General features: G+C 37.1%; 1 protein-coding gene across 2 annotated transcripts in view; it reads left to right on the top strand.

The window, feature by feature from the left end:
• The window catches only part of LOC127630472 (intermembrane lipid transfer protein VPS13A-like), a 71,685-nt gene that overhangs the window by 37,223 nt on the left and 15,038 nt on the right, over positions 1 to 19,424 (top strand). Inside the window, exons 41-58 of one of the 2 annotated variants that reach the window (XM_052108015.1) lie at positions 936 to 1,037; positions 1,151 to 1,303; positions 2,485 to 2,743; positions 3,143 to 3,303; positions 3,500 to 3,603; positions 3,903 to 4,185; positions 7,552 to 7,959; positions 8,051 to 8,155; positions 9,101 to 9,247; positions 10,438 to 10,569; positions 10,658 to 10,788; positions 13,469 to 13,555; positions 14,714 to 14,840; positions 15,591 to 15,817; positions 17,331 to 17,484; positions 17,734 to 17,880; positions 18,069 to 18,150; positions 18,870 to 18,939. In XM_052108015.1, coding sequence (XP_051963975.1) covers positions 936 to 1,037; positions 1,151 to 1,303; positions 2,485 to 2,743; positions 3,143 to 3,303; positions 3,500 to 3,603; positions 3,903 to 4,185; positions 7,552 to 7,959; positions 8,051 to 8,155; positions 9,101 to 9,247; positions 10,438 to 10,569; positions 10,658 to 10,788; positions 13,469 to 13,555; positions 14,714 to 14,840; positions 15,591 to 15,817; positions 17,331 to 17,484; positions 17,734 to 17,880; positions 18,069 to 18,150; positions 18,870 to 18,939 — 2,879 coding nt within the window. The remainder of the gene's footprint in view (positions 1 to 935; positions 1,038 to 1,150; positions 1,304 to 2,484; positions 2,744 to 3,142; positions 3,304 to 3,499; positions 3,604 to 3,902; positions 4,186 to 7,551; positions 7,960 to 8,050; positions 8,156 to 9,100; positions 9,248 to 10,437; positions 10,570 to 10,657; positions 10,789 to 13,468; positions 13,556 to 14,713; positions 14,841 to 15,590; positions 15,818 to 17,330; positions 17,485 to 17,733; positions 17,881 to 18,068; positions 18,151 to 18,869; positions 18,940 to 19,424) is intronic. The other variant, XM_052108017.1, reaches the window with a different exon arrangement.

Here is a 19,424-nt window from a genome sequence, read left to right as displayed (position 1 = left end):
TATTGATATAAATAGTTTTCATTAATCAATTAATGTCATACAAAGGCCAGTAAACAGAAAAATAGCTAAATCAATATTTGGTGTGAACATTATTGCCTTTAAAACGGCACCAATTCTCCTCGGTACACCTGGACACAGTTTTTCTTGGTTGTTGGCAGATAGGATGTTCCAAGCTTCTTGGAGAATTCACCACAGTTCTTCTATCTATTTAGGCTGTCTTAATTGCTTCCGTCTCTTTATGTAATCTCAGACTGACCCGATGTTCAGTGGGGGGCTCTGTGAGGGTCATGCCATTTGTTGCAGGGCTCCCTGTCCTTCTATTCTATTTGCAAATGTAACGTTTGAGAGTATAACATGTACGTATATTTACTATTGCCACACTAAAGTGGCAGATATATATAACCATCTTAAGACAAATGTTTTGTGAAGCATCTTATGTGGCTACGACCTTTGCACAGTACTGTACCTTTGGCACGGCAGTTCAAATATCTGGATTTGGGCTACATAATCCAGGGTTAATATTGCTGCAGCTAACCCCCTGGCAAAATTACAAGGGTAAACAGATGCTCAAAGGAATATTCCGGGTTCAATAACAGTTAAGCTCAATTGACAGCATTTGTGGCATAATGTTGATTACCACAAAACATTATTTTAACTCGTCTGTCCTTTTCTTAAAAAAAAGAAAAGAAAAGACAGACGAGTCAAAATGTATTTTTGTGGTGGTCAACATTATGCCACAAATGCTGTTGATTGAGCTTAACTTGTGTTGAACCCATAATATTCCTTTAACCCAATCTTAGAGAGGCTTAAAAAGACAATAATTATATGATGTAGTGTGAAAGGCCTAGCGTTTTGAAAATACACTGGACGAATGATTTGAAATGAGATTTTAAGGATATTTTTGTTTTCTGTAACATATTTTTTGTTTCCTGTAGGTGAATTATTATAATGAGATGATGGGTTTATGGGAGCCTCTTCTGGAGCCGCTGGATGATGAAGCAAATGATGTCTTTAGACCCTGGACACTGGCACTTAAGGTTGCGTTTAAACTCAAATGAACTCACAGTAATGCAGTACTCTGATAAATGGCAAAGCTTTCATGAATGGTTTCCTTGGATTGTCTGATAATGTTCTCTCTTTATGACAACAGATGAAGAAGAAACCAGTATTGTATTCTGGGATAGCTGATGAGGTGGACAACAGTGTGCCTGAATATAAAACGGTCATCAGCATCACAAGCAAAGACCAGCTCAACATCACTCTCTCTAAGTGTGGCCTACACATGCTCAGTAATCTAGGAATGGTAAGAGATTGTACTAGCTGTATTGATGATTAAATCATGTTGAGGTTGGTGAAAAGTGACATCCCTCTCACAGTTATGGAGAAATAAATGTACCCATTTAAACCTGAAAATATAAAGTTTTTGAGACATTTTAAGCAAAGTAAACCCTAATGTTGCTATTACTGGAAAAAGTTGTCTTAGTTAAACATTACCTGAAATGTCAAGTTTCGGGCTCATATCTCTAATATCTATGTTCATTGAGCTTATTTATCTTAAACATCTATAGACTTAAGATTCAAAGTGTTAATAACTCAGATGATTGAGTACAAAATTGAGAATATGGGGAATACCCACAATCCCTTGTCCCCTTTGATCAAATGGGACCCTGTTAACTCTATTTCAGTTCACCTTGTGCCGGTGCAACTAAATTACAGGTATATATGCATTCCAGTATTTAATGACTGACATAGAATCAGTTATAATCTTCTTTATATGATCTAAATTTGAGTCAATTCAACTAAAATTGTTAAGTAGAAACAACAACTTTTAAATCTGAGTTAAGTCTTCTTGCCTCTGGTTACCTTAACTATTTAAGTTCATTCTATATGAACACTGAAGTTAAGTGAACTTAACTATACAAGTTTTGGAGACGGCATTACTCAATTCAATTAAGGGAATGCGTTTACTCAATCAATTGAGTAATGAGTAGCAATTGAGTGGCAAGCACATGTTTGCATGTGCTTTTTCATAGTTTCTAATTGGACATTTATATCCTTTTAAGCTGCTCATAATTGGCAAAGTTTAAAAATCTTGTTTTAGTGCAGCTAAACAGAACTCCTTTACACCAGAACTACTATTTCACCAGACACCAGATGCATGGGGAGTCAAAAAATCTATCATGTGTCTTCTAACATGTAGATTTCATTGTGTGCTTCAATTAAATCACAGAAATCTGACCTTTGGAGCATTCTGGTTTGGTGTCTATGCCAGTTGGAGTGGAAGCTGTCAGTAAAGCATAAGCGGGCATACCAAACACCTAAAGATTCTGAAATTCATGTTCACTCAGATTGTATCAAATAAAATGTATCAAACTATAAAGAAAGCCAAAATAGATGCATTTTCACTAGTGGTCTCCTAGATCCCACTGCATATTTAAATAAAGTGTACATTTCTGAGAGTTGTTTCCTGTGGTTGGATTGTAGGCATTTGCGGAGGCAGCTAAGCAGACGGCAGAGTGCTTTCAGACGGATCAGGCCCCGTTTGTGGTTAAAAACCATTTGGGTTTGGCCGTGTCGGTGCTGTACAGCGAGGTGTTTAGACCCATCTGTAAAGAGTCTAAACAACGTGTTGTGGAACTCTTGGATGGAGAGAGTCTGAATATGGACTACACCCTCACAGCAGTGTCCACTGACCAGTTCTCTGCCATGACCAGCCTCAGTGGCAAAAACTACATACAGCCCAGTAAGACACAAATATATGTACTTAGGAACACTGACAAATAACAAATTGCTCAAAATGAACACATGAATGACTAAAATGACATTTATATCTGGCATTTGTATTTGAACTGAAATTAAGTTGAATCAATGAACCTAACATATACTTTAAGTCAATACAGATACTGTGTTTTAGAAATAATAATACATTAATAAATAAAAACATAAAATGAGTAGAACTTGCTAAGTCAAACACCACTATTATTTTGCTGATTTGAACAACCACCGAACTCTTAACTATTAAACTTACGATGTGTTACTCATTTCCTGTTACTCATTACTCCCACGGTTTTTGTTACAGACATCCCATAAATGGCTTGAAAATAAAACTAGTTTGTAAAATAATTCTATTTTTGTCTTCAAGCTCCAGTTGGCCACACTTCCGCAAGTGTCATCCCACTCATCAAAACAGGACGGGGCATGTACAGTGTCATGCACCAACAGTCAGGCGTCACACGCTTCTTTGTCTGTCAAATATACACTGTCGAGGGGAGCAAATATGTCAAGATACGCTCTCCTTTCCAGGTGGGTATTATTTCAAACACACACATACTGTACAGTGTACACGCTTAAAGGTAAACAGACTAGGTCTGTACTGTATAGCATGAAGATAATGACACCTATACACAGTATACACGTGCATCTGAATTGTCAGTACTTTAAATGTTGTTGTTGACAGATTGATTGATCATGATGTCATTGTTTTGAATTGATTTTGTAGATTATCAATCACTTCTCAGTGCCATTACGAGTTTATGAGGGTTCTGTGTGTCTGGGCATCTCTCTGCCTACAGAAGAGTTCTGTGTGCCACTGGGCTCCTACAGGTCAGTTACAGTACACAAGCAGCAGCTCTGTGCAATTATTGCACGTCCTTTGGGCTCAAACTCAGACCGTGATAGACAAAAGAAGTTCAACAGCTCTTTTCAATACAATTAAAGAAAATGGAAAAAAGTAGTCCATATAAGTCGTTTAGTAAGTCTTCTGAAGACATACAGTATGATAATGTGGCAGGATGGATTGTGCGGGATTGCCACAGATAGCTTTTTAGATTTTAATTTATGTCTTCTGAAAATCATGTTGTAATCTATACAAATAAATCTTGTGTGTCTTCATTTGCCTACAGAGCTGAGCTAAGCCTGCAGCCTGTAACTGAAGGTGGTGTAGAATACGAGCGCTCTGAGGGTTTCTCCTATGATGAGGTGATTCAGAAAACTGGAGAGTGTCTGGAGAAGACCTGCCATCGTCACGGAGACAGCTCTCAAATGATGAAGATCAACATGGTTCCTATTCCAGACTCTGTGATGTCACACAGCACTGAGGAGTTTGACAAGCCCTTTGTTATGCACCTGTTCCCAACCGTTCTCCTCCGCAACCTGCTACCATACCCCATCACCTTCAAGTTACAGGTACAATAGGAGCCTACCTGGCGTCAGACTCAGATGTGTTGTAATAAGACCTTTCACAGTTATTGCATAATCACCTGCTCTGGTTAGTTATCACTTAGTTAACTGGAATTTTATATTTTTGAAGGTGTAAATTACACAAATTTAATCTAAAAATCTATCGTTCCACCAAATTCGCCTGACTTGGCGAACAATCGCAGCCTCAGTTCCTTCCAGCAACTGTGTCAAAATTTTAACGTGACAGTACCGAATGCCTGATGTTGACACCTAATCAAGTCCTTGTCCTGCGACAGGTAATTTGAAAAAGTAATTTGGCTGTCCACAATGTCTGTCCATAATTACGGCCAATCAAATTTGATATTTAATGTACAGTTATGAGGAGTGGGCTTTTGGACCAATTAGATATCACTGAGGATGTGGCTGTCCAGCCTGAATTCTCAGGCAATTCTCTGCTAAGTAGTCTCTGATGTTGAATCATCAAGAGGAGAGTATATATTTCAAGTTAAGTCAAGTTATATTTATTTATATAGCTTCTTTCACAACACGCATCGTTTCAAATAGTGTTAATTTCGTCAGACGAGACGAGACTAAATATGTTCGTCAACAACCTTTTTTTCCATGACTAAGACGAGACGATGACGAGACTGCACCAATGTCCAAAAACGCTGACTAAGACTAAATTAACATGCATTATTGTTGACGAAAAAAGACGAGACTAAAATGTTTTGCATAAAATAAAAACGAAGATAAAATCTATCTTCATTTTCGTCAACAATCGTCTCGACTTTTTCATCATGAGATAGAATATTCAGCTGTTATGAGCCTTCAAAATATTCCGAATGAGTTCGCGCTGTTGCTCAAGTGACGGTTACAGGTCTCATACTCCTGTTGCTGCCAGCCTGTGGATGCAACACTAAACTACATGGAGCAAGAACACAACAACAATGACATTGACAAAAAGTCAGTGTGTCATTATAACTGACGGGAAGCACTGCGGACAAAAAATATCGGGGAAAAACACCACCAACCTTAAGCGACATCTAAAGGGTACACTCTGAATAGACAAATGAGACAAAAGGCAACCAAAAACAGCTTTAAAAACCTTTGTAATTTGTCAGTCTGAGTCTGTTGGGCCCCAGCTTTTGAATTGTGTTGGTTCAAAATAAAATAATCTAAAGAACAAGTTCATCATTTGTGAATGTGTCTCTTAGATCAGAAAACCAGACACTTTTAACAAAGTGAATTCAACAAAAATCATTCAACAAGTGTATTTTGTCAGGTAATTATGACATTTAACCAATATTTGAGATGTGTTAAACACTATTTGACTGAAATGGTTATCTCAGAATTAATCTCAGAAATAATTTATTTTAAAAAAGACAAATGTTTTGACTTACACTTGACTAAGATATATTGAGTTTTCTTTTGACTAAAATGACGAGACTTTTAGTCGACTAAACCTTGACTAAGATACCTTAAATTCTCTTTTGGCTAAAACTAGACTAAAATGACGAGACTTTTAGTCGACTAAAACTTGACTAAAAAAAAAGATATGTGAATGACTAAATATGACTAAAACTAACAAGGACATTTGGCACAAGACTAAGACTAAGACTAAATTAAAAATAGGTGACAAAATTAACACTAGTTTCAAAGCAGCTTTAAAGAAAATCATGCATTAACAGAAAATGTAACCGTTATATCTATAATGTCTTTGACAATTGTAATTGTAGTTTGATAAAATACGATTGTAAATTGTGTTTAGAAATAAGTAATTAAATAATAATTGTATTTACAGTCCCAGTGAGCAAGCCGAAGGCGACTGTGGCAAGAAACACAAAACACCATAAGATTTCTTTTGAAAGCATTGTTGAATTTAAAACAAATTTGTTATGCATCATCGGCATTATGTCCTGAGGATACCTGAACTGTTTGGAGACAGCATCACCTATAGTTCAAAAGATAATTAACTGTTCTGTGTGCTGACTCTAAACTTGGCATGTCTCATTGCCATCAGCAAGCCATGTCAACTAAGTGGCACACTATGTTACAGTAATTGCTTGGGTAGTGTTCCAAAAGTCCTGGGTTTGAATCCCCACCAAGGCAGATCATCCGCGTTGATGTCGCTTGTACTGTACTGGAGCTCTTTTTATTGTGCTTACTGAATGGTTGCAGGGCTAAATTAATTTTGATATTCATCCTTGTTGAAAAGTTACATCAGACGTTGATCATGGTAAGTGCTGTGTTTGGCTGTGCTTACTGTCAGCATGGTGTGACCATGGGTCAAGGCAGCATGGTTCAGTGGATTGTGCACATAGCGGAAAATTACAGGTTCGAACCCTGCATGGGATGACTTGTAGACCAGTGTGCATTTGCAAAATACACCATAGCCTCTCTGAGGGTCTTATAGGTCCTGTAGGCCATAAAGTTGCTTACAGCTATATTTATTATTATTATTATTGTTATCCATTAAAAGGGTCTTTCTGAAATAAAAATCAAAGCTTTTAGGCATTAAAGGAATAGTTCAACCTGAAAGGAAAATTCTCTCATCATTTAGATATTTAGAAGAATATTTTATCTCTGTAGGTCCATACAATGCAAGTCAACAGGGTCCAAAATTAAAAACAAGCACATAAAAACAGCATAAAAGTAATCCACAAAACTCCATTGGTAATATTCATGTTTTCAAAAGTTATAAAATACTGTAGGTTTGGGTGAGAAACAGATCAATATTTAAGTCCTCTTTTACTATAAATTCTCCTCCCTGCTCATTAGGTGGTGATATGCACAAAGAATGTGAATCGGCAAAAACAAAAGTGAACTCATAAGAGAAAAGAGCACTTAGGAGAGCTGTTTGAAAGCAGAGATTTATAGTAAAAAAAAAGACTTAAATATCAATCTATTTCTCAACCACTCCTATCATATTTCTTCAGAAGACATGGATTTAATTACTGGTTATGCTGCCTTTATGTGATTTTTGGAGCTTCAAAGTTTTGGACCTTATTTTTGTTTGGAGTTTTGGAGATATTCTTTTAAAAATCTTTGTGTTCAGCAGAAGAAAGTCAAACATATCTGGGATGGCACAAGAGATTAATCATTTTTGGGTGGTGGTGGCGTAGTGGCTAAAGCACAGGTCTGTTAATCAGCAAGGTTAATCAGAAGGTTGCTGGGTCGAACCCCACGGCCACCACCATTGTGTCCTTGAGCAAGGCACTTAACTCCAGATTGTCCCTGTAATAATTGCACTGTAAGTTGCTTTGGATAAAAGCGTCTGCCAAATGCATAAATGTTTAATGTAAATATTCCTTTAAGCAGATATATGAATATTTACAAACAATGATATTAGGTAAATTATATTTTATGTTACAGAGCGATCAAGATTCTCCCCCCACTGTACTAAAAGAGAGCCAGTCCACCCAGATCCACACAGCTATCATGAACGTTTCCACTCTGGAGTTGAAGCTCCTGGGATATCTGCAGCAGGACTGGGAAGCACAGTTCCGTCTCTGCAGCGACCATGATGAAATCAGTTTCATCAAATTCCTCTCACTGCCACTGGACGAGGACACAGAGGCAAGGGAGGAGCTAGACATTGCTGTCCATGTTAAGAAGGAGGGACAAACAGTCATAGCAATCCACTCACCCTATTGGATGGTGAATAAGACGCGCAGACTGCTTCAGTATAAGGCGGACGATATTCATCGCAAACACCCGAAAGATTACGACATGCCCCTCCTCTTCTCTTTCAAACCATGCAACTTCCTGCAGAGCAACAAGGTTTGAAATAATGTTGTCAAACATGCAATGAACATTCACCAGTTAAACTGATTACTTTGTCTATCCTTTCAATCTGTCTGTTTTTTTACAGGTCCGCTTAATGATTTCAGAAAGTGAATTATCTGACAATTTCTCCATTGACACTGTTGGTCATTACGGTCTAGTCAAATGCAAAGGGAAGCAAAAGGATTATCTGGTGAGGATCTTTCATCACCACCATCCGATTTTTATTAAATCATTTAAAGCATTAAAGCATTCATTAGACAATACAAAAAGTGGCTTTAGAAGTCAATATATATATTTACTTTTATTTCAATACGATTGAACACACACTTGGCCTACAAAAAAAATATATATATACATTTGAAGACTGTATTTTGCTTCCACTCAGATTTTGCCACTGTTCCACTTGATCCATCCCTTTTACTTCTACATTCCTAATTTTTAAAAAAAAAAAAAATAGCAAACCTTTCATCCACACTGGAATGGCATGTTACTACACCAAAAATAGAGACCTTCAAAAATGTTCCATCTGTGCTATTTTTCTTGTTGTTGGCTGTTACGTCACTATTTGTTTTTATACCATGAAAGAGTGTATTTACTCTAGAACATGCTTTAATTGGACCAGACTTTTTTTTAGCTTGATTTGAGCTGAAGACCCTGCATTTGTAATTGTTATTGTATTTTATGGCTGATTTAAAATGTTTTCATATAAACATAATCTTGACAAACATGTTTTGGAGATATCAGTCTTTCCCCTTTCAAGTTGATTGGAGCTGTGCTTGTATGCCTATTACCTACATTGAAAATAGCTGCCCTGAGTTGTTACCAAGATGGCCATGGAGTGAACTGAAGGACCTTAAAGGGACTTTGCCAATTGACAAATAGCTATTTAGATATAGTTTTTTGCTACTGTTAAAGGAAATGGATCCTTTCATTACCAAAGTCATGCTGTAGATAACGCAGTAATTGAATGCCAGTTGACGTTATTATAAGAAAGTGAATGGCAATAATAGCATATAAGTGTACATTTGAAAAGGAACAATTGGGATACACCAAGATGCTTGAGCTATGCCTCAAAATCACTTTGAAATATCCTCTTCAAAAGTTGGTGTTGAGTGATTAACTGGTTTGATGGCAGGTGGGGGTGAAGATTAATGCATCCAGCTTCAGTTTGACACGTCTGGTGACGTTCCTGCCTTTCTACATGCTGGTGAACAGAACCAAACATGTGATCCGAGTCTGTGAGGAGGGTCAAGAGCACTGGACAGAATCCCAACCCGGACAGGTCAGAAAATAATCCTTTTTGGAGCATCAAAGTTTTTGTCACCATTCACTTGCATTGTATGGACCTACAGAGCTGAAATATTCTAAAAATCTTAGTTTGTGTTCAGCAGAAAGAAAGTCATACACATCAGGGATGGCATGAGGGTGAGTAAATGATGAGAGAATATTTCGGGTTCACTACAAGTTAAGTTCAATCAACATCTCTTGTTGCATACTGTTGATTACCACAAAGAAATATTGAGATTTGTCCCTCATTTAGTACAACATTTCTTTTAGAGTCAGTTCACCCTAAAATGAAACTTCTGTCATCATTATTCACTCTAGTGTTCTTCCAAACCTGTACGCTGTTGTTTTATTTCCTTGGAACATGAAAAGTTTGAAAAATGTACACATTAAGTTGTATATCAAGCTTTAAAAAGGACATAAAATCACAAACATAGCACCAGTATAAGCAGTCCATACAATTCATGCATTAAATTCCAATTCCGCTAAACCCATAAAACACCCTCATAACAAACAGACTGAAATCATTATTCACTGAAAATCTTGCCCCGCACTTTAGCTTACAAATCAAACATGGCTCCTTTTCATGCATCACATCAGATTGGACACTATGACGTGATCAAATGCCATTGGTTCTTGCATGTCTTGTGACGTCAAATGCTTGCCTCTGTATTTGATTTGCGAGCTTTGCCGGAGGACGTTTTTCAGTGAGCAACTTTAGTCTGTCCGTCACGCAGAGCTATCTTATAACTTTGGAATACATCACACAAGTCGTATTGACTGCTTTAATGGCACTTTTTTGGTGCCATTTGATGCATAACAGACATGATGCACTATCATTTTATAGAAAAAAGCATTGCTCAAATTCATTTGTACATCATTTTGTGTTCCATGCAATTGAAAACATCATGTGGGAATGACGTGAGAGTGACAGAATTAATTATTCCTTCAATTCTTTTTTATAGATTACTTATTAGCTCTCTAAAATTCTAATCAGATTACGCTACTCATTACTTAATGGAAAAAAGTAATACTTTACCTATTTTTTACTGTCTAAAACCCCTACAAACACTTTCAAACTAGCGTGCAAGAATTCTGTGTAATGCATTACACTACATTTTTGCTACACTATACAGTGACTCAGAATTGTGGGCCTGCACTTTTGCAAACTATATGTGTACTCCTTAGGCTGCCATTCCATTCTGGCCAGAGAGAGACTCAAAGAAACTTCGAGTGACAGTGGAAGGCTGTCAATCATCTCCACGAGCCTTTGACTTCCACCAGCCAGAGAACTGCCTCTTACTGCACCTGGACAAAACTGTAAGTTTCTATTACCTACACAGACTGAGAGACACAAGCAAACACCCTCTGCCTCAATTCATCACTTCTTGTGTCCCCTTAACGCTAGCTGGGTGGCATTATTGTGGACGTGAATCTCACAGAACATTCAGTTGTGATCCGGTTTTCTGATTATCATGATGGTGCGGCTCCATTCCTCCTCATCAACCACACGGAGGAGACGCTGCAGTTCCACCAGAGGTAAGAATGAGAACCTCACACTATCATTTTGATTGGTTCCTCAGTTCCAAAACCTAGTTGCCCACTGTGAGGAGAAGGAGGGCGTAGTCGGGCCGCAACAAAGGATCCCCTCCTCCTCATCGCACCCACCTTTTGGTAATAACTGTACACGATTTGCTGTTAATCAAAAGTTGTCATTCTGCCGATTCTCTCTACAGCCTTGTCTATGGATAGTGCACTTTTTGTGCTTTAGTGAATTGTGAGTAAATGTTGTGCAAAATAAATATTTAATTAAACTCAATGTAATGCAAATAAATGTATGTTTTGCTTGCTACAAATGAGTTATATTATACATATTGGCATTATATCTACTCAATAGGGGGTCATAGGGTCAATTAGGGTGCAATTCACAGGTAACACTTTACAATAAGGTTCCATTCATTAACATAATCCATGCATAAGGTATCATAAACAAACAATGTACAATATACTTTATTAATACTTTATTAATCTTGGTGAAAGGAATGGGTCACCCAAAAATGTAACTTCTATCATCATTTACTCACCCTCATACTTCCCCAAATGTGGATGACTTTCTTTCAACTGCTGAACACAAATTAAGATTTTTAGAGGAATATCTCAACTCTGTAGGTCCATTTAATGCAAGTGAATGGTGAAAAAGTGCATAAAGTCACCATAAATGTAATCCATATGACATTAGTGGTTTAATCCATGTCTTCAGAAGCCATATGATAGGTGTGGGTGAGAAACAGATGAATATTCATGTCCTTTTTCCCTATTAATCTCCCATTTCACTTCCACATTCATCTTCTTTTGGTTTTTGCCCATTTGTATTCTTCGTACTTATTGCCACCTATTGGTTGGGACTGGTCAAAGAGATTTGATTTATTCATTTAGATTTATTGTAAAATAACCTAACCCTTGTCAGAAATGTCATATGTTGTAACTGTTCAGAGACAGAAAAACAAAACAGTCACATGAAAAGCTGAAGTTCTTTAAAAAAAGTAATGTTGGCTTGATTAATGCAGAATAATCTTTTATTTGTTTTTCTTAAAAAAAAAAAAAAGCAAGAGCCTGGTTAGCTCAGTGGTAAAACACGCTGCTACCACTCCTGGAGTTCGCTAGTTTGAATCCCAGGTTGTGCTGAGTGACTCCCACCAGGTCTCCTAAGCAACCAAATTGGCCCAGTTGCTAGGGAGGGTAGAGTCACGTGGTTCAATCTCGGTGGGGTGCGTGGTGAGTTGAGAGTGGATGCTGCGGTGGATGGCGTGAAGCCTCCACACGCACTATGTCTCCGTGGCAACGTGCTCAACAAGTCACATGATAAGATGCGCGGGTTGACGGTCTCAGATGTGGAGGCAACTGGGATTCGTCCTCCGCCACCCGGAAAACGTCTTAATATTCTTGATTCAAAAATTCATGACATTTGTTTAAAGAAATATATATATATATATATATATACACACCTTGGGAAAGTGTTTTAAGATTTTTTTTTTTTTAATTAATTATTTACTGTATTTAAGGAGCAATGAAAATATTTTAGTACTGTTTCACCGCACTACAAGTTTTAAGTAAATATTAAAAATGTATAAAACCAAATTGGACACAAAGATTACATTTCTATGAAATGATCATGTGTTTAAAACGAAACTTTTAAAAGATTTCAAATTTTTATCACCTCGAACAACCTTATTTGTCAGTAACTATGTTTCCATCCAATGATTTTTTGCGGAAATTTTTTTAGCACATCAAAATAAAGCTGATGGAAACGCACATAATATTTTTCAGTTTAACTTTCTTTAATAGCTTTGCACACCGCATATACACATCGATTGATGGTCGTTATACTGAGACAGAAAGTTTCCCCTAATACATTTGCCGGCAGGTTGCCAGCTTGAACAGGACCATGACAAGTCGCTTTCGGGTCGTAACCGGTGCCAACCTGCGATATACACAACATCAGGACCAATATTACAGTCTTATCAGAAGGACAACTGTTCTCTTTTGATTGCAATTCCTCCTGTTCTGATTGCTTTTTTGTGAAATTAAAATGATAGTAAACTGGCTAATTTTAATGAATTGTCTCAATACTTTCCCCATTTTACCAAAACTTCAGAGGAAAAAAGTTAGGGACATCTGGGAGACGAATTAGCGATAAACACACATTTCTGAATGGAAACGGCTTCAGGGCAGATTTATTTTGCACTAAACTAAAACTTATGCGACAAAATGTTTTATTAGGCATAACGTCAACACGCTCACACTTTTTATCGATAAAAGACCATTTGAATGGAAACAGGCATTTTCACTTTATCGATATCAAAATAGCGCGAAAGCTGGATGGAAACTAGGCTAGTGGCCCTTTGTCTGATTTAGCTCACTTCTACGTGCAGATTTGTTCCCAAACTATTGCTAAGCACACACACACACACACACACACACACACACACACACACACACACACACACACACACACACACACACACACACACATTTCTCTTCTAATTATTCTGCATGGACTTCACCGGACACCATGCTTTAGTCTGTACATATTTTTTACCTTGTGATTTATCCGTTTTGTGCTGTCCTTTTTTATTTTTGTTTTTGGTCAGTGTTCTGTGTTGAAAGAATGTGTTATGTTTTATTTTGTTGCTTTTTTGTTACCTTCTTCAACCTTTAGCTGCAGGAACCGGAAAGGGTCTACTTGGGTTCCAGATGAGTTACTGGATCTCTCTTTATCGGGGGGGGATGAGACCGAATCTGTGGGGTACACACACATACACACATATAATTAACCAAAGCATTCTGACAGACAAGTTTTGTAAGTTAAAATGCATGAAAATCTCTTTAAAGTCTTTCCTTTCCTCGCAAATGAATAACGGGATGTAATTGTCTGGTGAAGGGATATATTCTGCTGGAAAACATGAATGAAGTATTCTTCTTTTGGCTCAAATTCCTTCCACAGACTTCAGTGTTGGAGTGTGAACTGAAGTTTACGGTTTTCTATTTTCTTCTCTAATGACTTTTATTGTGCTTTTTGTACAGAATTTTTTTTAATTGACCTGCCTCCTGTTTCTGTGCTTACAGCTGATTTATTTCCATTTCTAACTAATTATTTTTACACTTTTCATGTGACTCAGTGGAACTCCCATCTTCTGATGAAATGTAAATGGCATGAATCATTTTCCTGATTTACAGTATCTCATTGGAGACTTTAACTGTTGTTTTTTCTTCGTTGGCATTTTAAAAGAAGTTAAGGGTGTGCAGAATCCTGTGAACTTCCAATGTGATTTCCACTATTAAATTGCCAGTATATCATGTGAAATGTATTCTTGCTTATCAACTTTCAGTGATTTTTATGTTGATGGTTTGCAACAATGCATCATGGTGATTTCAGCTTCATCAAGTTACCGGTACTCTTAAATTGTAAAGTGTAACTGGTCTCACTTTATATGGTCCAAACAAACTTCAACAAACTTAACAATAAACATAAAATATTTTTTTTGGTTTTGTTTTTCCAAAGACAAAACGCATGCCATATTTTTATAAATATATTTTATGGAATTAATTATATGATGTGCTGATTAATTAATAAAATTAATTACAGATTAATCACATACACCGATCAGCCACAACATTAAAGCCTAATATTGTGTAGGTCCCTCTCATGCTGCCAAAACAGTGCCAACTCGCATTTCAGAATAGCATTCTGTGCATAAAATACATTTTATTCTTCACATAATTAGTCGCACAAAATGAATGCGGTAAATTGACAGCCCTAATTTTCACATTTCACTGTGATTTTCTTCTAACAGAAGAATTGCATTTTACAATAGAGTTTGTTGAGCTTTGTTGCCGTTATTGGGTGTTTTTGGGAGAATGGTTGATCATGTAGAAGTATTAAGTGATGATCTCATTCTGGCAGCTCTCAAGCAGAAATCGATGAGCTGGGTCCAGGTCTGGCCATGTATTACACCTGGACCGAGCCCACTGGCTCACGGATCCTGAGCTGGAAATGGGGCCAGTTCAAAGGAGAGCTCAAGAGTGAAGAGGTGAGTCATTTTAGCTTCATTTCAGTATTCATCTGACCTAAGGATGCTATTAGGCTATTAGTTTGTTTCTGAAAATGTAAGTTATATTCATTATTTTGTAAAGAATGTAACAAAAGATAAACACTGCCTGGCCACAAAAAAGTCACCGTTTGGATTTAAGGCAGTGTTATGATCTGGGGTTGCTTCAATTGGACAGGTCTAGGCTCAGCATCATTATGCTGCAATAAAATGAAGTCAGCTGACTACCTGAATGTACTGAATGACCAGGTTATCCCATCACTGGATTTTTTCTTCCCTGACATCATGGGCATATTCCAGGACAACAAAGCCAAGAGTCATCTGGCTCAAATTCCATGAGGAATAATTTTCACACATGAATTGGCCACCACAGGGTCCTGACCTTCACCCCATTGAAAGTCTTTGGGATGTGCTGGTCTCTCCCATCATCAACACAAGATCTCGGCCAAAAATAAATGCAACTCTTGACAGAAATAAATGTTGTGACGTTGCATAAGGTTGTCGAAACTATGCCACGACAAATGCACGTAATCAAAGCTAAAAGCAGTCCAACGAAATATTAGAGTATGTGACTTTTTTGGCCAGGCAGTGTAGTTGTAAAAGAGCAGGTGGGGGAGAAGAGGAAGTCACAAACCTTTTGTTCATTTAATGGCAGAAATGCCAATGAACTTCTCAGATTGAAGACATGGTTCCAAATGCTCATACTGGTCTCCTTTGTTGTTTGTTTTATAGGACCAGTCAGACGTGGGCAAGAAGGGACAACTGTTTGTCATCTCATTTTATGAAGGCCTTCAACATGTAGCGCTGTTCACTACAAATCAGAGTGTTTACAAGATGATTTGTGATTGTGAAAAATTTCAGTTGGCTCAACAGGAAATCAGTATCTCATTACAGAACATGGGCATTTCACTGGTCAACAACACCACCAGCCAAGAAGTGGCCTTCATTGGCATCACCAGGTACAGCTGGAGTTTACAGTAGCGTATTGCTAACAAGCTCTTGGTGAACTGTAGTCAGCACATATACAGTTCATATATAATCAATTTACATAGTGTTGTATAAAATCTTGAATAAACTTGCCTAGAACCGTACACTTACTTACATACAGCAATCCATCCCTTTTTTTTGCATTAATTTGTACTCTTTAGGGGAGGGTTTATCTGAGATCTATTACACAATAGAAATGGGTTTTCAGAAAATATTTTGGCACAGCAGTCTCTGCAACGATTGCACAGAAAACACATCGAAAAATAGAACAGAAACTGTACAGTACATAATATTTCACTGACATAAGTAAACAAAGCAGAATATAAAGATACATGTTAAACTGCCTAAGAATTTGTCTAAAACAAGGTATGTTAAGAGGTGTTATAATTAAAGTAAAACTTCACCCAAAAGTGAAAATTCCCTCATCCTTTACTCACCCTTGTGCCATCCCATATGTATATGACTTTTTCTTCTGCACAACACAAACAAATATTTTTTAAATATTTAAGCTGTGTAGGTCCATACAATGCATGTGGCCAGTACTTTGAAGCTCCAAAAAGCACATAAAGGCAGCATAAAAGTAATCCATAAGATTCCAGTGGTTAAATCCATGTCTTCAGAAGTGATATGATAGGTGTGGTTGAGAAACAGATCAATATTTAAGTCTTTTTAACTGTAAATGTCCAATTTCACTTTAACATTCTTCTTTTGTTTTTGGCAATTCACAAAAAAGGAGAAAAAAGGAAGGGATTAAGCAAAGTAAAATAAAAAAATGAATCATATTTCCACAACAGCCACGTAGGTGGCGATATGCACAAAGAATGTGAATTGGCAAAAAGAAAAACTCATGAACGTGCAAAGAAGGGCTGATTGAAAGTAGATTTATTGTAAAAAAAAATAAAATAAAAATAACTTAAATATTGATCTGTTTCTCACCCACACCTATCATATTGCTTCTGAAGACATGGATTAAACCACTCTAGTAATATGGATTACTTTTATTGTTCCTTTATGTGCTTTTTGGAGCTTCAAAGTTATGGTTACATTTACTTGCATTGTATGGACCTTCAAAGCTGAGACATTTTTTTAACCTTTGTTCGTGGTCTGCTGAATAAAGAAAGTCATACACATCTGGGATGGCTATATAAATGATGAGAGTTTTCATTTCTGGGTGAACTATCTCTTTAAGTTGCCTACATTTTGGAATAGCCTTGGTGTCAGTAGTGTGCCTAATATGCTTTCAAATGCTGCTTATGCAGCTTATTAGCTTTTGGAAATGAGCTATAGAAATGTAATGCTAATTTAGCTGTATCTATTGGAAAGCACTTTTAGGGTGGTATAAATCATGCTTACTTAAGAAAGAACTGAAGATATTTTAGGGTGCATTGGAGAATGTTAATGTTCATAGAAATGGGGGAAAATGACAGATTGATTTTGTGTGTGTGTGTGTGTGTGTGTGTGTGTGTGTGTGTGTGTGTTGTTCAGTTCTGATGTTGTGTGGGAAACCAAGCCTAAGAAGCGCAGCCGCTGGAAGATTTTAAGTGGAAAAGAGGCTGCAATGTTGGAGCAGCACTACAAAGATTATGTAGACAGTAGTCCTGTGGACAGCGCCATCTTTGACCTAGAGAACGACTACCAGGTCAGTGCTCATTAAGAGCATTTCACTAATCTACAGTTTTGTAGAACACTTTTAATGGTAGTGGAGGTTTCTTGCACCAATAACAATTGTAATTTAGTTTGACATTTTCTACTATCTTTCTGACCCTTAGAATTTAACAAAAAAAAAGTTTTGTTACTGTGGTTTTTTGATTGGCTAAACTCTGCATAACAGCGTTATGGTCTGTTACTATCTCATAACGATCTCTGTCTCTGGGTGAATGTTCATCAGGTGTTATTTACTGTTAATGGGGTGGACATGAGAATGTTACAGCCTTACGACGCTCCTCTCAGAAGGAACTTCTTGCCCGCATTGAAGGTGGAATACAGTGTTTCCACCCGACAGAAAGCTTACAGAGTCCAGATCAACAGGATTCAGGTCTGTTTCACTCTTCTTAAATACATGAGTAAAAACATCCAGGCACAGAATAAAACCAATTAGTTCAACTACAAAGCCGGAATCTTACAACACCCAACCCTTGTTATAGTTCTTTCATGATCAATCTAAAAAAAATTGGGAATTTTTGTTACATTTCTCAAAATAACATTAAAGGACATACCCTTCAGATCCAAAATCAGTTGCCTGGAGCGATCTTCCCATTTGTGTTCTACCCCATCAAACCACCCAAGTCAGTCAGCATGGACTCAGGTCAGTCGCTATGATTACTCCAGTCTTAGAGCATAATTCTCCCTTGAAGGAAAAGGAATAGTTCACCCAAAAATGTAAATTCTGTCATTAATCTCTCACCCTCATGTTATTCCAAGCCTGTGTGTTGTTATTTTTTAAGTGGAACACAAAAGTAGAATTTCTGAAGAAGCATAATGCAGCTGTTGCCATATAAGAGCTTATAGTGACCACAGCTGTCAGTCTCCAAAAAAAGACAAAAATATATCTCTCATACACTTTATTCCAAGTCTTCTGAAGACATACGATAGCTTTGTGTGAGAAACAGACGTTCAAAGGATCTCGTTCAATTACTACATCTGTGAGAGCAAATGCCATTTTGGTGCATTTGCTTAAATGCACCAGTTTTGAATCTGGATGAGGGCATGGGGTGGACACAGGCTTTGGTGGAGGTGAAGGTGAAGGTAAAAACTTAAGTTTTGGTCTGTTTCTCACACAAAGCTATCATATGTTTTCAGAAGACCTGGAATACAGTGCACAAGCCTGTGCCATGCTCTGCACCAATTTTTCCACCAAATAAATGTATAAATAAATAACTGTGTACTGGTTTGTAATGACATGAGGGTGGGTAAATAATGACCAAATAATGGCACATTTTTATTCAAGAAAATGATCATTCCTTTGTGTCCAACCAACTTGACTTTGTTACACTAATGTTGTTGTTGTTTTGTTTTTTGTTAAAGAGCCCAAACCGCTTGCTGATGTCAGCATCATCACCAGAGCAGCTGGACACTCTGACATTCTTCGCATCAAGTAAGTCTCTCTTCTACAGTCTCTCTACCATTTCTTTCTTCTCACTGACTGCATCCACATGCTCAACAATATTCTGATATTAATTAGAATTTTGTCACATTTAGACAATCTTAGTGTCATGTAAACGTGTTAACCTGATGACACTGTAACCAAAACCAGATTAAGCCAATATTCTGTTTTTCTTTTATTCTTAATAAGAATGCTAAGAATAAGGCATTTCCCTCTATTAATAAGATTTTTTTTGTCCTTCAAATTATGTAAGCATCATGTAAATGTGTTAACCTGATGGCTCTGTAACCAAAATCAGATTAAACCAGTATTTGTTTTTTAAAAATCCATATAAAACAGCTCAGAATAAGGCATTTTGCTGTATTAATCTGATTTTTTTGTCCTATTCTGATTATCTTAGCATCTAATGTAAACACTATTTTTTTCACAATTTTTGTTATCTGAAAAAGACAGCTAAGAATAAGGTATTTTGCTGT

The sequence above is a fragment of the Xyrauchen texanus genome, chromosome 37, assembly GCF_025860055.1.
Source record: "Xyrauchen texanus isolate HMW12.3.18 chromosome 37, RBS_HiC_50CHRs, whole genome shotgun sequence".
Lineage (NCBI taxonomy): Eukaryota > Metazoa > Chordata > Actinopteri > Cypriniformes > Catostomidae > Xyrauchen > Xyrauchen texanus.
Note: the sequence above shows the minus strand (reverse complement) of the source record. Positions and strands in the feature narration are given on the sequence as shown.